Source organism: Periophthalmus magnuspinnatus, chromosome 11 (assembly GCF_009829125.3).
Source record: "Periophthalmus magnuspinnatus isolate fPerMag1 chromosome 11, fPerMag1.2.pri, whole genome shotgun sequence".
NCBI classification, from domain to species: Eukaryota; Metazoa; Chordata; class Actinopteri; order Gobiiformes; family Gobiidae; genus Periophthalmus; species Periophthalmus magnuspinnatus.
The window spans coordinates 17,497,023-17,517,175 of NC_047136.2; the positions used below are offsets into that span (position 1 = coordinate 17,497,023).

The following is a 20,153-nucleotide window of genomic DNA, read 5'->3' on the forward strand; positions in this document are numbered from 1 at the left end:
AGTACAGAAAAGTGCATTTCAACATAAAATATGGTTAGCGGGGAGATGAAGATGTTTGGCATTAAACGTGTCTGCTCAGTGGGGACAAACAGTGACTGAACACTCCCTGGTTACAGAAGTAAATTTGTCATTCATTTTTTTCCATAAAGACTTTTAAGAAAAAAATAATATTAAAAGTTTGAACGCTTGCTCAGACATAATCAGCTGTGTGGTAACTAATGACCACAGGACCTATATTTTAATTTAAAATATATTTCTGAAACTTTGAAAACTGCTAAGTTATTGAATCAGTGTGCCAAAAATGAATAGAAAGTTTACTTCCAGGACCACAATGGCCAAGGTGGTGTCCAGCAGTAATCTGACCAGAAGTGAAGAAGTGCCTTGGATGAGCAGCAAAACGCCTTCACTCCTACAACTTTATGACAAGGGTAAATTGACAAATAATTTTTTTTCTTTTACTCTACTAAATACCTGGACGACTGAAGGATTACGCAGACATCTTGGGATAATAATATTTTCAAAATTTTGTGTCATGTCACTATTTAAGTTGGGACAGGTGAAATGAGATATATTTATAAAACAGTATAGATAATCTTGTACCCTTTTTTTTTTTTTTTTTTTTTAACATTTTGTGTTTTTAGTTATACCATTTGCAACTTTTATTTTGTAGAGTCGTCATATCCGGGACAAGTCTGAGCAGCGTTAACTGGACCCTGTAAGGCGCATGATGGGTGGGCGGGCTCTGGCTCATTCAGTCTCTGACTGGCTGCAGTAAAGTCCTGTTATTTCTCAGCAAAAATGAACGGGATATTTATCTAGCCTTGTTTCTAAAAGGTACCACCCATCCTCCGTCTGAAATGCCGCCTACAGATGAGTAAGGATGATTAAAATAACTTTGTTCTGGATGGCTCTGGAGGCCATCCCGTTACACCAGCTCTCATTAAAGATGCAGAGGGGTGAATAGACTGTTTCTGGGTCAAGTGGCAGACCTACTTTGTCTTTCTCCTAACATAGAAACAAAACACTTGGTGAAAAGTTAAATATTACACGTTTAATTTAAAGGTGCACTGTGTAACTTTTCTAGTTAATGAGATGTTAATACTTTGCCTGAAATGTTCAAAACACATTTAAGCAGGTATCATACTAAAAAAGTCACATTTACAGGACAGAAATCCATCTTTACTGAATAGTTTTATAATGATCTGGAGTTGTATAAAACAGCTGTAAAAAAAAACCACTTAGGCCAAGTAGGAATTTACCTGGATGTCATGAGGCACGTATCTCTGCTCTGTTTTTGCCTCCCGTGTGCTCTTCCCCCTCCCTCACCTGGCTGTACCTGGAGCTGGGCGGAGCCCTCGGCTCCTCCCGCGCGCACCTGTGTCCCATCAGGGTAATCACCACCACCTGCTGTGCTTAAGAGGAGCTGGGAGAAGACACTCGGTGCCAGATCGTCTGTGTGTCAACGTGATTTTACCTGCTCTGTTTTTGCATTTTTGTCTCTTGTCCTTTTTGATGCTAATTGGAGTTTGCTGCCTCCCAGGTTCCGGGTCTCCTGACCTCCACAGCTCCTAGCTTCTGGCCCTGTTCCTGACTCTGCGCTCCAGCTCTGGTATTGTCTACTCGTTACCTTTACCTCCCCTCGTCCTGGACCCCGGTAGTACCACGCCCCGGCTCCGGTTCCCGCTCTCCTGTCTGCTCTGGCTCGGCTTCCTCTGGTTCTGGCCCCGGTCTGGTCTGCGTCCCGCTCCCGGCGGATTCCTGTTCCCATCTCTGCTTTTCCCCGATGCGCCCCTGGCTCTTGCTCACGCCCTGCCCGCGGCTCTTGTTGGATTATTGAACTATTTGTACTTTTCACTAACTGTAAATAAAACACTGTAAACCTGTCCCGAGTCCTGCACGTCTTTGGTCCACCCCAACCCCGACGTTACGACACTGGACAACTGAGGGATTACACAGATATAAGGCCACATGGGAATATAAAAAAAAACAAAATCCAAGAGAAAAAACCCCCTATGATTTAATGTTGAAAATCACATTCTATTACCTAAATAAAGAGTGTTTTTCACTGTCATTGTGGTATTGGAGTTGGTATTTAGTATCAGGTCTATTCCATAGTACCAAAATCTAATTTGAAATTTTAGTATGATAACAGTAGTATGCCATTATAAACTTATCTGTTTCCACAGAGACCAGAAGGTGACAGCACCGGGCCAAATTACAGGTCAGATCTGTAGTGAGGCGACCCCACTCACACTAAGAATGTAATTCAATTGGATAGATAAGTTTGAAGCCAAATTGTAAGACATTATAGGCACAGCAATAACATGGAGACAAGCAGGTAATAACTGGCCCTACACCAGAAACGTTACACAATGCATCTTTAATCATTGTTTAGAAAAGATCTGGTTTAGACTTGGTTTAGTTCCAGTCTAGTCCTTGTTGACCTATTTCTACTTTAGGTGAGGTACACTGTAGTATTTGAAGGTGTGTTCGCTCTTGTACACACATCAAAATTGGGACTTAACAGGGACTAAACTTGGAACTCAACCTGGTCTACACTAGAACTAAACCAGGACTAGATCAGGACCAAACCAAGTCTACATTGGAACTAAATGGACACAAATATATTTTATAATGACTGTTTTGCATGTAGGGTTGGCAAAAATATCTGAAATCAAATACTAATCGATACTACTAAACGATACTAAAACTAATATCGAAACTAGATATTCATTTGAGCAACTATTGATACTGAACATTTTTTGCCTGTTTTAATAATGATTTGAGCTTTATCAAAACAGATAAGATCTCATTGTAACATTAAGAAAGTACTAATATTTTGTGTTGACACTGACATTCTTTACTTAAAAATTAGCAGTTTTCATCAGAATCAGTATTAAGTATTTTGTCAATTCCTTGGTATTGAAATGGAGTTGTATCGTTGTAAATTTTGTATCGTGACAACACTACTTGTATATAATTATAGTGCGTAGGTTTGACCTGTGAGAAAGTAAACAGTGACGCTTCTGAATCAGTTATGAGTCACTAATTAGTTTCTTCTCTTATCTAAACTCCAGCTGACATAATGAAAGTGTTATTAAACAGTAGGCCAAGGATAACTCTACATTGCATTCAGGGTTTTCACTATTTTGGTTGTTCACTTTGTATATGTGGAGATTATATGTTTGTGAATGCCAGCAGAGAGCACGATGCCTCTAACTGCTTATGCACTGAAGAGTGAAGAAACTTTTGGCATGTTTACTGCCACTGTACGTGATTTTTACTATTTAAAAAATGTTATGCATTATGCATTCTGAGCATCCTAACTCTTCACCACAGAGAGCTTATAAGCACTTTCACATCTCTCAGAGACCAGAGCAGAGTTTTGCCGTGACCCTAGTAAAGCTAATAACAACTAGCATGCTAGCACATTTCCTAATTATTCGATATTATGCTTTAAAATTTGATTCAGACAGCACACAGCAGACTTATTTTGACCTCAAGATCTGACAATATAATATATTTGTTCTGACAAATTTCAAATACATGATTTTATATTGATGCATTATATAAGGATATACAAATGAAATAAAACACAACTCCAGGCATGTTTGTGATGAGAAAACGTCATACAATGTCAGTTTTTTATAGCATAGGATTTCACACGTGGAAAGATGGTAACTTCTCTGGTCTGCCACTAAATGCACCACAGACGTACATTAACCTTGTAAATCATGCATAATGAACAACCAACTGACAGGTGTAAAAATGCTAATTTTCTGCATTCATTCCTGTCCACCACGGTGAGGTCAAAGGTTATTTTCATCTCAGCATTTTGGGTAACAAAATTATTTCCTAGTTCTCCTTTAGAAAATACCACATGAGGAGTCGCTCATGTGCATTTTGCCAATCTGAAAGTAGTGTACCATAATTCCCATAGCACATGAAGGGAGCATAAATACCTGTAATTACGTTTAATGCCATACTGTGGGACATTCCAGACAAAGCAATTGCAGCACTATCGAGACCTCCCTACCAGAAAAGTTACATAATGCCCCTTTAAAGCTATAGTGATTAAAAGACGTAATACATTATAAATATAAAATCACTTTATTCACAAAAAGGTTAAAACATTGTCATATTAAAATGCTGTTGTAAAATGTTATATCTGTTTTCCAAAGCATAACAAAGGCCCTATGTCCAAAAACTTGTATGGAGATTCCCCAGAGGATAGATGTTACTTTCAGCCTTCCTCTCCCTCTGATCCAGACTCTGCGGAGAAGAAGAAACAGTGCATAAATATTGACATCTGCTGGTAGTTTTGAACACAGCATACTTCAATTTAACACTTATTAAAAACAAACAAAAAAGGTAGTGATAAAAAAGCTTGCTGACCATTAGGGAAGGAATGTCAAAATGTCATGCTAAGATAATAGGGATGGGAAGATCTGCTACCTATTGATGATCTATACCAGTGATTCTTGTTTCAATCCAGTACCAAGTAATACTATGGTTTGACTGTCGATAATAATATATTGATACCTTGTCTTACCTATATTGATATTTTGTTATTGATTCATCCATCACTACTGCTCCTGGGAATGACTGATTGTGGCTGATGTTAAAAGGCTAAAATCAGAGTACAAAAATAACGACAGATGCTATATACCTTCTTCAGCGTTCAAGAGCCACTCCACAAATTTACTCATCTGCTCCAAGAAGACACTCTTCCCTTTGGCTGAGTGTGCTTCTCTGTACCACTTCAAGATGGCCTCCTCACTCAGCACATCAGCTACGAGACACAAACATATTACATCAATATTTTAACACTTAAAAAGCCTTTACCTCTTTTGAATTTATTATTGTCAAGATAAATTATCTGTACATCATGCATGAAAAAATATAATGTAAAATATAATCCATTCATTTGACATAGCATTTTCTTGGATGATAATAATAATAATACAGAAGCTACTGACAGGGTCTCCTCTTTTCTTCTTTTCGTACATTTGGGCACATTGTTACTAAGATTCATGGAAACCAACTGCCTGACACCATCCCAGACTGCTGTTTCTGTGTCATGGGCATAGACTGCATATATAAAACGTCATGTTCCAAGCGTCTGAGCATGACTCCGATTCGAGTATGGGTGCAATTAGACTTCATCGAATGGCTCCAATTCACTTTGTATTGAAAAATTGTCACCCCACTCTCTGTACTGCTGCTTCCAGGCTCATCATTTTGGCCTTAATTGTATTAGCCCTGTATTGTATTAGCCATGACCCTGGTGTTTTTATTTTGTCCCTAAATCAGGATATGAACATTAATAACAGACAAATCAGGTACCTTCTTTCCCCAGTCAGGACAAGTTTGATTGACAGCATCGCTAAGCACCTGCTCCCTGCTAAACCAGTGGTGCGGGCTCACTTTGTCCACTTCGTTGTACAGTCTATGGTCATGGTGTAATATCACAGTGACAGAAAGGACTAAGAGGGCGGGGCTAAAAGTTCAAACTAAAACGTATTTTGGATTCATGGTTTGAAATCCAGCCAGGCCCTTTAAATGTTGGTATAATTTGGTCTGTCTGAGGATAGGATGCTATTGCTGCATTCATGTGATCGCAGAAACACAGAAGATCCGATCTCCAACTCAGAAAAGCAGGAATAAGTGCAACTCAGGTCTGAATTTCAACTCAAAAACTCGAGGGGACATAAACTTGAGTTTATGTCACTGTGACAGGAGTCAGTTTGTGATATACCGTATAACACTGATGGATTTACTTCACAAATTAAACACATTTAAGCAAAAAATCAGCTTTATATCCTCATTAATGATGTAATTATCAATACAACTTTGCAAGAGAAGGGAATAAAGGTTCTGTGAGCACGGAGCAACCACGTTATCAACAGGCTTACAGTTTTACAGCAACACATCAGAACTACACGAAAGGTGCTCCAGCATGAACAAGGCAAGTCAAAAATCATATAGGCCTATAGCACAAAGTCAAGGCTCCTGGATTGAGACGTCTAGAGCGTGCTCACGCTGTGTCAGGTAAGCTCCTCTCCTGTATGATCCAGACTGCTTTAGCCCCAAACTCTACTAAAAGCTTGCATCTGCACTATATCATATGAGTGCGTAAGCGATTTCAGAAAAAAAGATGACCTACGCATCACAAGAACATCATGTGCATTGGTTTATTCAACAGAGAAAAGACAATACTTCCACACTGACAGAGCAAGAGTGTGTCTGGGCAAGGATCTCACCTTTGTAGAAGAGCACCACGATCTTTGAGAAGGCCTTGATGAAGTGGATGTTGTCGTAGCAATATTCCTGGATCTTCAGCAGCAGGACCAGCTCAGACTGACCCTGAGAGCTGAAGGCGGCCAGCAGGGGGGCATAGTGCTGCACAGAGACAAGAGCGGTTATAACTCTGACTAACCAGTTCATTTCTTCATCAAGGACAAGTCAGTTTGTAACACAGATAACACTTAGAGAAAAACTGCAAATAAATATACTATAACATTGTTTCCTCATCTAAAACATGCCTGCAGATGTTTTAGATGTCATCCGTGCATGTTTGAAAACAATATAAAATGTTATGTGTTAAAGGGCCCATATTGCAATATTTTCAAATCTATTTTATTCCTCATCAAACACATACCTGGACTTGTGTTTTGTTTCATTCACACAAACCACACACAAACCCTGCATATTAAGGCAGGGTTTGTGGCAGGTGTTCTTCTGTCAAACAGAAAACACCACCACCACCACCACCTGCACTGTGATTTAATCTCCATACACCTTCACTTGAATCATTTGGATAACTTCAGCCCAGGAATTGCCAATCTCTACTGAACTAAAGGGTTAACTTGAAACCTACCACTACATGACATCACAAGGTGGAACAGAGCATTCTGAGCAATCCTTAATTATTAATGTGTGAATACAGCAGGGTATGTTTTTGATGAGTTAACAACAAATTCTGCTTTGGCCTCTGAAAGTTGTGAAAAGTGCTTATTAACTCATTGTGGTAGATACTTGTATAAGGTAATGAGGAATAACTTTTCACCATTTCAAACTGTTGATGAACTAGTTTTTCATGTTTTAGGGACAGTAAAAATCTTGTACAAATCAGGCCTTTAAAACAATTCTATATCCTCACACAGTACATCACACATAACAGTTGTTGGTCCGGTAAGCAGAAGTAAGTACTTTGAGATGTTTGAGGGCTTGCTCGGTCACCAGCTCCTCCTTCTTGTTCCACTCCACAGCGTTCATCAGACACGTCCAGAGCAGGCCCATCACCACAGGCTCATGCAGATCATTCTTCTTCATCTCCTCCTTCACATACTGCACCATCTGAAGCAGGATCATTCACAGTTAGACCAGACGCCCCAAGAATAATACTTCTATTACACATGCCTTGACATATTTTGGATGCCTTCTCCATCCCTTTTTCCGAAGGGTCACATGAAGTTATGATGATATATATGTCTCTCTTTATTATGTACTGGAAAAACACAAAAATAATAATGAAAAAATTATTGATGGAGAACAAAAAACACAAACGTTGGATTAAGGAGGCTATTGAGATACAGAAACGAGCCTACAGGACAATAAACAGGACCAGAAGGCTATCAGCTCTCACGGACCTAGGAAACTCTTTTGGAGAAGTAAGACTGCAGAAATCTGTGTAAATCAGTAAGGCACGTCACTGTAACATGACAAAGAAGAAGGCAGAAGGAATCTAAAACATGTCAAGGTGTCTGTAAACAACACACTTATCACACACATTTATTTAAGAATAATCTTGCATGACCAAAATTAACCTCTTTGAACTAATCATATCTGTTTGAATGAGTAATTGCCATGTAAATAGGACCTATACATCTTTTCCATCATGTTTTTACTGTGCTGTTAATTCAAGTCGTACATTTTAAGCCAATCCTGTTAGTCAAATTGCGTCAAAATCCAAATGTAAAAGACTAAACCCAGACCAACACAATGATAAAAAATGAATAAATTACAAGTATTAAACTTTAACTTCTTGTCAAAATATCTTTTTATTTTAGAGTATATGTAAGGCTGCATTCACACTGGTTTTGTACCTCTTTGATGGGCAGATTGTGGTCCAATCTCTCCTGCAGCTCCTTCTGCAGCTCTTTGCGTGTGCCCAGACTCTGCTGCACTCTCAGAAAGTCTGAGAGCTCTTTAAGTCCGGCCTCAGTGAAGTAGTTACAGAAGTGATCCACGCTCTGCTTAGAGGGAGGGAACAGCTCCTGCAAGACACCACCACAATATTCAAATAATCATGATTTTACACTTTGAACCACCCTTGAAAACAAAACTCTGTTAAAGGTGTGATATTTTTCAGCTCAACTCATTTTTACATTATATAGAAGCTGCAAACAAAAATGTGATGGCAGTAGTAAAATTCAACCCATTTTAGTCTTAGACATCTATAATAAACAAAGTCCTGATGGTGTCCCCTCCACCTCCCTCTGTGGCCCCTCCCCCTCTCCCTGGTTCAGCAATGCGTCTAGGGGCGCAAGAGTTGGGTATAAAAAAAATGTTGCAATTAGATTTGCGAGAAGTGATTAAAAAGCAGGATTCTGTTCAGAGTGCAGCCTCTGTGATTTGATAAATGACTAAATCAAATAGAATCTTTAATTTTTATTGTGATTTATTGAGCAGCCTAAACCGAGTTATTAGGTTCTTTCTTTTTTCTTTACTTTTGACCTTCTAAAATTGTGTTCTATTATATTAGATGGAGTTAAAAAAAAAACAAAAAAAAACAAACAAACAAACAAAAAAAAAACACCAAACAACAACAACCAGAGACAAAATTCACAGTAAGCCCAAGAGCTACGCCTGAGTGAGTTTTAAACTAACAGAGCCATGGTTTTAAAATGTAGAAAAGTAGCAGTACAGCTCCCTCTTCTGGTCATATTGTAGTAGTGCAGTAGTGATGAACAGTAACAGTAATTTATACAAAAGAACATGACAGTCATGTAAAGACTAAAGTGTTTCTTTTCACTCTAAATAATAATGGTAACTTAAGATAGCAGTTTAAAAAAGAAGAGAGATAAAAGCTTACAGCACCTGGTATTCCCAGGCGGTCTCCCATCCAAGTACTAACCAGGCCCGACCCTGCTTAGCTTCCGAGATCAGACGAGATCGGGCGTGTTCAGGGTGGTATGGCCGTAAGCGAAGAAACCAGCGGTAGGTGTCGGTTTTATATCTATTTTATACCAGATAATGAAACTTACATTTTAAACCAAAAGAAAATCCTACTAAAATGTAAAAAATGAATGTTTGGAGACACACTTTCTGGTTTTTGCCTTTTCTGTTCTGTTCTATTTGTTATTAAGTTAATTATAAGGGGAAATGCATCCCCTACATTTGATCCAAGGATTTTGTTTATTGTCGATGTCTAAAACTAAATAGCGTTCTATTCATGAACTTGAAAATAAATATAAAAATGGTGTCCATACCATTTATCTTCGCTTACGGCCATACCACCCTGAACACGCCCGATCTCGTCTGATCTCGGAAGCTAAGCAGGGTCGGGCCTGGTTAGTACTTGGATGGGAGACCGCCTGGGAATACCAGGTGCTGTAAGCTTTTTATCTTTAAAAAAAACAACCTGTTATCTAAATAATAATAATAATAATAATAATAATAATAATAATAATAATAATAATAATAATAATAATAATAATAACAATAATAATAATAATAATAATAATATTTTTTTTTTTGAGAGAGAAAAGAAACATATTCGCCTTTACATGACTGTCATATTCTTTTGTAGAAATTATGTTTGTGTAATCCCTCAGTCGTCCAGGTCTGATCCATAGTACAGTACAGTAATAATACAATTACAGTAATTGTACAAATTACTGTTACTCGTTATCATTGCTGAACTACTACAATATGACCAGAAGAGGGAGCCATCTGGCGTAGTTCTTGGGCTAAATAGGTTCATGAGTTTTGTTTGTTAGGTAGTTTTGTTTTGTTTTGTTTTGTTTTTGTTTTTTTTTTGGTTTTTTAATTTAGCCCCATGAGATATAATCGAACAGAATATTACTTGGTTAGTAAATAAAATTACCAATTTATGAGTACCTAAAGATCTGAATCTTTGAGTGCACTGTTCTAACACAGTGCTGTGTTTAAGATTTGTGGCAAAAGAGGTTTTATATGCGCCTCTCTGACCAGTGCACTGTCATTGTTAATATCTCTTCATGAATGTACGTATGTGTAGTACATTGCATATGTATATGTATGTATGAGCTGTCATATATGATTCATATCTCTGTGTAATCCCTCAGTTGTGCAGATCTGAGCCATAGTAAAATCCAAAAGTAAAATCTGCCAACTGGACAAAAAATTGTAAGAGTGAAGATGTTTCGCTGCTCATCTAAGCCACTTCTTCAATTCTGGTCAGATTACTGATGGACACTATATCTATGTGAAGAGAGGCGCTAACTACACTGAAACTGGAAACAGCTTTTGTTCACAGTTTCTGTATTTAGGCTAGGTCTGCTGAGCTACACTAAGTGTGCACTGTGCCTGAGACATACTTAGCATATTCATACAACTCCTGGCTAGATCTATTGTTCTCTTTGTTTCCTTTATTTTCTTTGGGTCTGGGGATGCAGACCCAAAGAAAGATGGGGAAAGATGATGTCTCAGGCTCCCATTCCTGTTCAAAGAAGGATTGTCTTTCTTAACAAAAATTGCTTCTTTAATTCCCCTCTCAAACCATTTCTTTTCTCTGTCTAAGATTTGAACTGCACTACCCTCAAAGAAGTGGTTAGTGGCTTTGAGATGGAGATGTATGGCAGACTGGGGTCCAGAGGAGCTCTGAAGAAGCGGCTTGGATGAACAGCTTTTTGTCCAGTTGACAGATTTTACTTGTAGCTTTTACTATGTTTCATGTGGTTTCTAGGTGCATAGAATGAATGACATAGATAACAATAGTAATGAATTTGTGAACAATAACTAATAATGTTATTATTATGTTATTAATTGTTATCAACTAAATATTGATGTCCACTCCAAGTCTGCTTGCCTACCCAAAAAAGTTTTTCATTGATCAGAGTAAATACCATTGAGGTGAACTGTATGTAGCCTGTGCTCCATAATCAAAACTGGACCTGGGTTGCCAGTGCCTTAGTGATAGAGGACACATACAAGACACATAGAGTATATGAACAGGCCATGAATTCACTCACTGAGCAGCAGAGGCTGCACTAGCACTGATTCATGATTGGCTGCAGGTGCTGGGGTTTAGGGAGTGGATTTCAGCAGTGAAACAGGTAACCCAAATGAAAGGCTCATTGGACATCATGTCCAGTGTTTTGGAATTAAGAATACATCAGCATTACAGTTGTTATCAATAAAAGCAATTTTTGATCTGGACATGTTTACCTCATATCAGGGGACAGTATAGTCATGTTTATAAAATTTAAAATCTGAATTTTCCTTATGGTGTCTTTAAACTTGAGAGGAGAGCATGCTCCCCTTGATGAGCTGATTAGATGTGGTCAGATTAATAGAGTCTCACCAACAGTCTCTTGTCCAGGCTGGACTTCCTTAAGGAAGAGGTCACTGAGTTTGCGTCTTTCTCTGCGATCCATGACTTGAACATCTTGACAGCGAAACATGCAGAGATCCCTGCAGCACACATGGACAGTTAGGGACACTTACTGAAAACAGAATATATAGACTCTTTAAAAGTGTGTGCAGAATGAATGCATCTGGAGGCAAAAGTGAAGTGGAACATAATGTGATTTCATTGGGGAAATTACGATTAGTTGCAGAATAACACAAAATATGAAAAATCACCAAAGTTAAAATGGGTTTGGTAAATGAAAACCATTCAGACACACTTAAGAGGTATCTGAGACCAGTTTAACAAGATTTACAATTGTATTTTAAATGATTTGTTTATTTATTATGATCTGATAAAGGATAAATCTGGTTTAGGTTTTGAGGCTACATCATAGTATTTTCCACCATTTATTATAGAGGAGCAAGGTAACTGACATAGCTACACTGGAAATTCAAAACTATTATTTTATGTTATAATGACTTACATTCATTACCAATTTGCTCTGATATGAGTTTATTATTGAAAATGCTGTACTTCATTTTACCTTCTGTTGTCATTTTGAACATTCTGATGACATAGCATTTTAAAGTGAGACTAAACACCTAAACTCCACTCATAACCACATTTCAAATAGAGCTGCTGAACTGGGCAGTACTTAAGGAGAGAGTGAAGGAGGAGGAGGGCGGGGTTGAGAGGTATAAGGTACATTATTATTGATCTAACAGGTATCCACACTTCAAACTCAACCCCTGCAGCCAGGTGTTTGTAATCAGACACATCTGGCTGTAATCAGGGCAGTCCTGTGTGATGTCACTAACTACTGGAAACTGCTGAGGCCACTGAAGGCAGCACACACTTAGATTTAGGCGTTTTTGACCAGAAAGCTGCAAATGTACCTAGTTTGCAAAAAAAAAAAAAAAAAAAAAAAAAAAATTAGGGGATTTAGTGTTTAGTCCTACTTTAAAGGTTTATTAATACTTTGCAGCATTCCCTGGGGGTGTGATGCTAACAGGAGGCATTGCTGTGTCTGAAACCTTGTGACTCAAGTTAGGCTTAAATCCGAGCTTTGTTTTAACATTATCTGACCATAAAGAGCAAATTTAGCTGGAACTACAACAGGTGAGCTGATTTGTGCTGTGTCTCTCAAATAACATTACAGTCACAAGCTCTTTAGCATTAGCCAGCCATTTTTCAGTTAGTCACTCTTGTTATTGTTGAAAATCAAACATCTAAACAGGGCCGTGAACGCCTGTATTGATCACAGGCTCCTGAAAATGTGCTGTTGAAATCCATTTTGTATTTTTTCTTCAGTTTTCTCTTTGTCTTAACAACTTTTTTAACAATGTTTGTTAATGTGTGTGATGTGCCACCATGGTAACTGCTGAACATTCCACAGTAAAGATCTAGGTAGAACACCCCCAGCATGATGTCACTGTGAAGTATGAAGACATGACACGCTCTTTGCTCTCTGACCTTCTTTGACAACGCTCTCGGTGAACAGGCTGCTGAGGATGGCTGGGGGCAGGATGTTGGAGGCCAGTAAAATGCCTGTGAGTATGGCCAGTTTGGTCTGCTCCGATTCACTGAAGGCCTTTAGGAAGAGCAGCAGCTGCACAACGACACAAATGTCATTATCACATCTAAGACTGTTACACAAGTGGAAATGCCAATAACACTACCATAAACCTTAGATAAAGAAATTATAAATTATTCTGGACAGAACTTGAAAAAAAAAAAAAAAAAAAAAAAAATCAGTTTTAGTTATGTCTAAACTATTTTACACTTTAATGAGATGTGATTATTTTCATTCCTGTACATCACACTGACCTCAGTAAACTCTGGAAGGCCAATATATAAAAGGAAATATAAATGCTGGTTTAATATATTCATTGTTTTGTGTAAAAATGTCATCATAATTCCACAAATTGTAAGGTGTCAGAAGGATCAGAAAAAGTATTCACCCCTTTACTGATTTTGTACTTTTTCTGCACCTTTGTCCTTCTTAGCCATTTCAGATCAAGCAAACGTAAATATTAGACCAAGATAACTCACAAGTTAAACAGAAATGCAGTTTTAAGTTTGAGCTGAAGGGAAAAAAGCCATCTGAACGTGCATGACCCATGTGAAAAAGTAAATGCCCCATAAACCTAATAACTGGTTGAACCAGCCTTAGCAGCAACAACTACAGTCAAGCATTTGTGATAACTAGCAATGAGTCTATCCTATAGCTGTGGAGGAATTTTTTTCCCCACTACTCTTTGCAGAATTGTTTTAAATCAGCCACATTGAAGGGTTTCTGAGCATGAACTGCCTTTTTAAGGTTATGCCACAGCATCTCTATTGGGTTCAGGTCTGGACTTTGACTTGGCCACTTCAAAACCCTCATTTTGTTTTTTTTAAGCCATTCAGAAGTGGACTTGCTGATGTGCAGTGGACCATTGTCCTGCTGCAGAACCTAAGTGTCCTTCAATCACAGCAAGTTGTCCAGGTCCTGAAGCAACAAGGCCCCAAACCATGACACCACCACCACGTGTTTCACTGTTGGCAAGATGTTCTTTTTATCAAATGCTCTGTTCATTTTACACCAGATGTAACGGGATGCACTGCTTCCAAAAAGTTAAACTATTGTTTCATCCACAGAATATTTTCCCCAAAGCTTTGGGGATCAGCAAGATGTTTTTGACAAGTCTTTATGCTCTTTTTTGTCAGCAGTGGCTTTCACCTTGGAACTCTGCTATGCATGCCATTTGTCTAGTTTCTTTCTTATGGTTGAGTCATGAACACTAACTCAAAGTCACTCCCCTGTCAAAGCACTATCACAACACAATCAGTGTGTGTCCCGCTAATGAGGCTGCTGCACATTGCATCAGGTTTGTCAAGCTGTTGTGTACAGTTTTGCATCATGTTTTTGTATATTTATAGAGAATTGTCAGCACGGGTGATGTAGATTTGTGGGCTGAGCATTACAAAGAATCTTACAGCTAACCGGAAAAAGGGTTCAAAATATCAACATTCCCTGTTCTTGATCTTTCCATTGCAACCATAGACTGTATAAAAAGTGGACTAAGTGAGTGTGACGTCACCCATAGCGGTCGACTCCAGTCAAATGAAGCTCATCGAGGTTAGCGTTTACAGAGGAGAATTTGGAGCCAAGTTCCATATTTGGAATTTCAACCACAAGTATCATAGCAACCAAAGAGCCAATCTGGAGCGAGGCTGTTGAAGGCAATGCCCCTTTCCTCCCGCACTGCTGGTTTAGCAAAGAGCGGATGCTGAGCAACAGTGTTAATCAAACCTGTTGCTAATGCTAGCGGAAGCAGCCTCAGCGAAAGAAAGCACCTGATTTGTCTGTTATTAATGTTCATATCTTCATTTATGGACACAATAGTGAAACAAAAATATATCATGTAGAGCAAGCTAACACGAGTCGATGGAGCCGGAAGTGCGCCCATGCTCACTTCCTATTTGGAACACGGTGGCTGGCAAGTTAGCTATGTCTATTTATATATACAGTCTGTGGCTGCAACACTGTGAGACAAATAAAGGTTTATCTTATCTTGTTAATGTATGCATTGTGTCACTATGGTAGTGGCTGAACTTTCCTCCATAGTCAGACATGCACAACCCCTACCAGCATGATGTCACTGCAAAGCAATATAATTCCAGTAGAGTGGTACCTTTTTCACCTCCTCCTCGAAGGCCTTTTCCAAATACTTGTACCTCCGGATGAGTTTATTGAAAACCTGTGAGACAGCTGGCATTAATGCAACTATAAAACTATATGACACAGTAGGTAAAAGCACTGATAGTGATAGTGACCTGGGCATACAGGCGCAGTGCAGCGTGACTCTCCTCTGCATTGAACACACAGGCCGATGTCACCTTAGACTGGTCCCCCTCATCGATACGGCTGCCCCCTGGAGCTGAGAGACGGCACAGCACGAACACGGATAAGTCAGAACATAACATACACATAAGAGACAGACATATTCCACTCCAAGGTTTTGAGGTATTTTCAAGACACATTCATTATTTCAAGTGAATAATTTATACTGAGGACATTTTAAATCACACTACTGATATAAAATGAATATTACAAAAAAAAAAAAAAAAAAATGGAGTAGGAGTGCAGTTCTGATTTTTTATTTCCCACTTTAGACATAAACTTTATCAGTCAAGCGGTCAGATCCACCGACTCACAGCTTGGCAATGCGATTTCAGCTCCCACAGGTGAATGCTGCCGTTGTGTTCTTGGGCAAGACACTTAATCCACCTCGCCTCCAGTGCCTGCGTACACTGTTGTATGTGAATGTGTGTGTGAATAAATGAGTGGTTTATTGAAGGTGGAAAAGCTCTGGCTAAAAATCTAACCATTTAACTTTCTATTTACATTGAGTCAAGCTAATTTAGTGCTATCTCCTACATACTGTACCTTTAAAAGGAAAAAAAAGGTGCACAAAGCAAGTAGAGAGAAGTGGGCATGTACAGAGGTAAAAAAAGAATAATAAAAATAATAATACTTTGAATGTGGATTCTCCAAAATGCCCCCATCTGCTCCAGCAACATTCCAAACCACAGGCCTTGCACCAAAAACACGCCTATAGTTTTTTTCTGAGATGTACCAAGCATGCTCCCGGCGATGAGGATGTCGAACAGTGTGTCCGCATATCTCCTGTAGTCCACCCGAGATCCAGTCACGTCTAAAAACTTGGACACGGCCTCCAGGTCACGCCCGCACTCATTCAGACCAGCAACAATGGTATCTCGGAACACTGTGGGCTCGAACTTCTCCTTTTCATCTGCAACACAGTGAGAAAAACACAATATTATGAATGAGGGGAATGTTTATTTTGTGTTCAGTGGCGGAAGAAGTGCTAAATTTTGTAAATGTAAAACTATCCACTTAAAAATGTATCTCCAGTCAGTTTATTTTGTTTATTTATTTTTTTGTCCAGGTACATCACAGCGAGCTAATAATTGTGATTAAAGAGCTTAAACTGCAATCTTGGCCAATTATTCCCTATGCTCCAAGTTATCCATTCCAATATTTTTCACAACTCACTAGTGTGTCTGCTGATGTGTCTAGAGGGTGGTGTAGTGTTGTGTAATCCTACTCACCCCTTTTTCTGGTCTTGAACCTCTGGCCGGTTAGCACTGGCTTCTGCTGCTTACCGGTATTCATACAAGTCCTGGACAAGACACACACTGTTATTACTGGGGCATCTTTCACAGCATTATATTGTATAGGACACATTATACATGCACAAATATATTTACAGAGCTTATGTTTATAAATGAGCCAAAAGCAGGAAATGTCAAAACAGCAGAACAAGAGCCATTAGGTCACCATGTTTCATTGTTTCATTTCATTGTTTTCTTTCATTGTTATGAAAATGATTTTGATTAACTTAATTAACATGGTAGCTCCAAAACGTTGATTTTGCTTAATACCCCCTCTTTAAGTGCACCTGTCTGCGTCTCCATGTTTGTTTAAGTTTGTTTCAGTACTTTACCCGAGGTTTCTGCCCAAACCCCAAATGTCTGTTTGGTCTGAACCACTGTTTGCCTGGACACAGGAGCTTCAGCAGATGGATTGTTGTGAGTTTCGCAATATTTCACAAACACTGCAAAAATCTTGCTGGCCAGGTTATAACTGCAGTTGTCTAAATAGGATGGTTTGAATTTGTTTCTGTCAAACACATATCACTTAAGAACTTAATACTACTTAAGTACTACTTTAATACTTAAGAAAAACACACCCATTCAAAAATAAATGTATACAACATAATACATTTTGTTTGATGTTTTTATATCTAGAAGGCCTGTTCATGGTTCCATTTGATGTTTTGAACTACTGTTTTGAAGTAGTTTTTGGGATCTTTAGCGCATTCAAAAGATTAAATGTTTCAAACATAGTTCATTTCTTTAATATCAGTCCTTGCTTAAAACCCAAGAATGTACAGTCAGAAGAAATTGGAATGTTTAACCCCTCTTCTAACATTGTTCCATTATACACTTGACTACAAATAAATAAATAAATAAATAAATAAATGTCTTTTCTTACCAGGGATGGGGTCTAGGAGCTACCCGTGAATGAGTTCCACAGATTTGGTGGCTGCAACATTCGTGTTCTGCTCTATAAATGTACACCGTGCTCTCCGCCTGCCCCTGGGACCCAGCTCTAGTTACACACCAACTATTCTACAGCCCATTCACACACACAGTAACACATAGCTATGTCAAACAAGCTGCAGTTTCAAGGATTACTTTCTAATTCGGCTTGTCTGACCTTCTGTCTCATTGTAACTGATTTGAAAATATTCTTGTCAAAATAAATGCTTTTTACATTATGAGGCATTGTCTGACTAGTATACACCTATGGACCACTGTGGACACTCCCTTAAGAGATTACAAAGATATAAGGCCATATGGTAATATAAAATTAAATGTTGAAGGTCACATTTTATTAGTAGTAGTAGTATGTAAACAGTGTTCAGATCATGGTATTGGAGCCAGTTTTGAGCACTGAAAACACTACTGACAGGTTCATCTTTTTCATCCAATCAGGCACATTGTTTCTAAGGCTCATGGAAAACCAACTGACTCTATCCCAGACAGTTGTTTCTGTGTCATGGTGCAAAATCACAGCATCAAAACTATTAAGTGCGCAGAGCTAAAAGTTCAAACTGAAACATGTTCCTGACTCATGGTTTGAAATCAAGCCCTTCAAAACAGACTTATTATGTAAAAGCGACTTTTCAGAGCTTTTAACCATGTTAGAGTTGTTTCCCTTCCCATTTACCCTCTTGAAGTTCTTTTAGAGTTATTTGTGTAAGTTTGAGTAATCTTTATACTTCTGTATTCAAGATGTCACTGCTCCAATGAACCCGTTTTCACTGCCACCGGTATATGCCCACTGGTCTGTACATACTTTGTTCTCCAGTTGTATTTTCGTCATCAGTGATATGTGCAGAATTTGGCAATGATGTGTAGCTATTTTGGCATAAATGAAAAAAAAATCCCCTACTCGCTCGTGTGGGCTAGAGGCTGACAGCTACATGGCTCTTTGATAACATTTACAGCAACGTCAGCTCCCATTGGGCACCACAGTTTTGTAACGCGGAAGTGAGTGTGTACGTGTGTGTATGTGTGTGTGCATGTGTGTGTGTCTGTGGGGGTGTACGTGTGCATGTGTGTGTGTGTGTCTGTGTGTGTCTGTGCGAGTGTGTGTAAAGACATGGAGCACTGGTCTAACCAGCTCAGCTGTGCACTCAGTTTGACAGAAATATGTGACATTCCCTCAACAACAATGATTTACACTTAACCTGGAAAACTGGTCATGGCACCCATCAATAACTTTGGTCAAACAAGATATGTTAACTTAGACATAACTACTATGCATAACTACTGCACTCAAACTGTTTCTCCATCTGTAGTTATCCTGTGCAATACTGTAACATAATGTGAATTACCACAATTCACTGAAGTCTCTTTACCTGCTCTTAATTCTGTTCATATGCTGCACTCTGGAGAACTACAGTCAGACACACATATTGTACACAATGTCTATTGTTAATGGCCCTATATTACACCAAACTTACTCTTGTGAGCCTTAATCCATGTTATAATGTTGTTTCCTCATCAAAAACATACCTGGAACTGTGTTTTGTTTCATTCACTCTTCTTTGAGGAATCCTTTATTATTAGTCTGTCTACATCTCCAAAGCTTAAAATGCTCTGTTCCATCTAGTTTTCAAGTTAAAAGTTATCTTTTAGAGATTATTCAGTATCCAAATGATTCTAGGGAAGGTGTATAGAGTTTAAAAACACAGTGGAGCACTACTTGTATTATCACATAACATCACAAGGTGGAACAGAGTGTTTTCTGTTTGAGAGAAGAACTGTGTGTTAAACATGTGTGAATGAAACAAAACACAACTGAGGGTATGTTTTTGAGGAGGAAACAACATTATAACATGGATTAGATCAGAAAACAGCACAATATGGGCCCTTTAAGTCTTTCTATCGAGGCTGTTTATTTATTTATACACATAATGCATTACTTATGTATATAAAGTCACTCGCACTTTTAGAAGTAACTTGTTAGCTCTTTTTTGGCAAATGCATTTGACTGGGAAAATTCTATTGTCCAGAGATGACCAGTGTTAAATCACTAGTTTGTCTTCCTTTGTCTAGTCTCATCCAAACCTAACTTACATGTAGAGTTCCACCAAGCATACATCTTAATTGATCTTTAAAGATTAAAATGATAAATTATTGATTAAATATTTAAATTAATTATGCACGCATACACCTACACACCCACACACACACCCCCACCCACACACACCCACACACCCACACACACACCCCCACACACCCCCACACACCCACACACACACACACACACACACATACATATATAGTGTGCAGTATGTGAGGAGCCAACGCAGGTTTAAAATAGACTTTCCATTATTAAGTTCTGAGAAGTCAATCCAGGCACTCAGCCCAGTTATTCACATCTGTGTGTCGATGG

General features: G+C 38.6%; 1 protein-coding gene and 2 non-coding genes across 3 annotated transcripts; 1 reads left to right on the forward strand and 2 right to left on the reverse strand.

Annotated features, from left to right (window-relative positions):
* Positions 1-3,902: 3,902 nt before the first annotated feature.
* On the reverse strand, positions 3,903-17,744 carry bzw2 (basic leucine zipper and W2 domains 2). The gene is made up of 12 exons (XM_033975572.2): positions 17,682-17,744; positions 16,736-16,806; positions 16,240-16,416; positions 15,437-15,540; positions 15,295-15,360; positions 13,091-13,226; positions 11,570-11,679; positions 8,109-8,279; positions 7,213-7,359; positions 6,264-6,402; positions 4,670-4,792; positions 3,903-4,272 (listed from the first exon to the last, which is right to left on the reverse strand). The coding sequence occupies exons 2-12, from the start codon at positions 16,797-16,799 to the stop codon at positions 4,244-4,246; spliced, it is 1,266 nt and encodes a 421-aa protein (XP_033831463.1). The 5' UTR covers positions 16,800-16,806; positions 17,682-17,744; the 3' UTR covers positions 3,903-4,243.
* LOC117379160 (5S ribosomal RNA) lies at positions 9,091-9,209 on the reverse strand. Its single transcript, XR_004542042.1, has one exon. It is a non-coding gene; the product is annotated as a 5S ribosomal RNA (ribosomal RNA).
* LOC117379172 (5S ribosomal RNA) lies at positions 9,506-9,624 on the forward strand. Its single transcript, XR_004542054.1, has one exon. It is a non-coding gene; the product is annotated as a 5S ribosomal RNA (ribosomal RNA).
* Positions 17,745-20,153: the final 2,409 nt, after the last annotated feature.

Excerpts from the sequence above, each read along its gene's own strand:
- bzw2 (XM_033975572.2), bottom strand. The coding sequence starts at position 16,799 with ATGAATACCGGTAAGCAGCAGAAGCCAGTGCTAACCGGCCAGAGGTTC. Across the intron at positions 16,417-16,735 it reads GTTCAAGACCAGAAAAAGGG|ATGAAAAGGAGAAGTTCGAG; the intron begins GTGAGTAGGATT and ends ACTGTGTTGCAG. Across the intron at positions 6,403-7,212 it reads AAGCCCTCAAACATCTCAAA|CACTATGCCCCCCTGCTGGC; the intron begins GTACTTACTTCT and ends GTCTCTGTGCAG.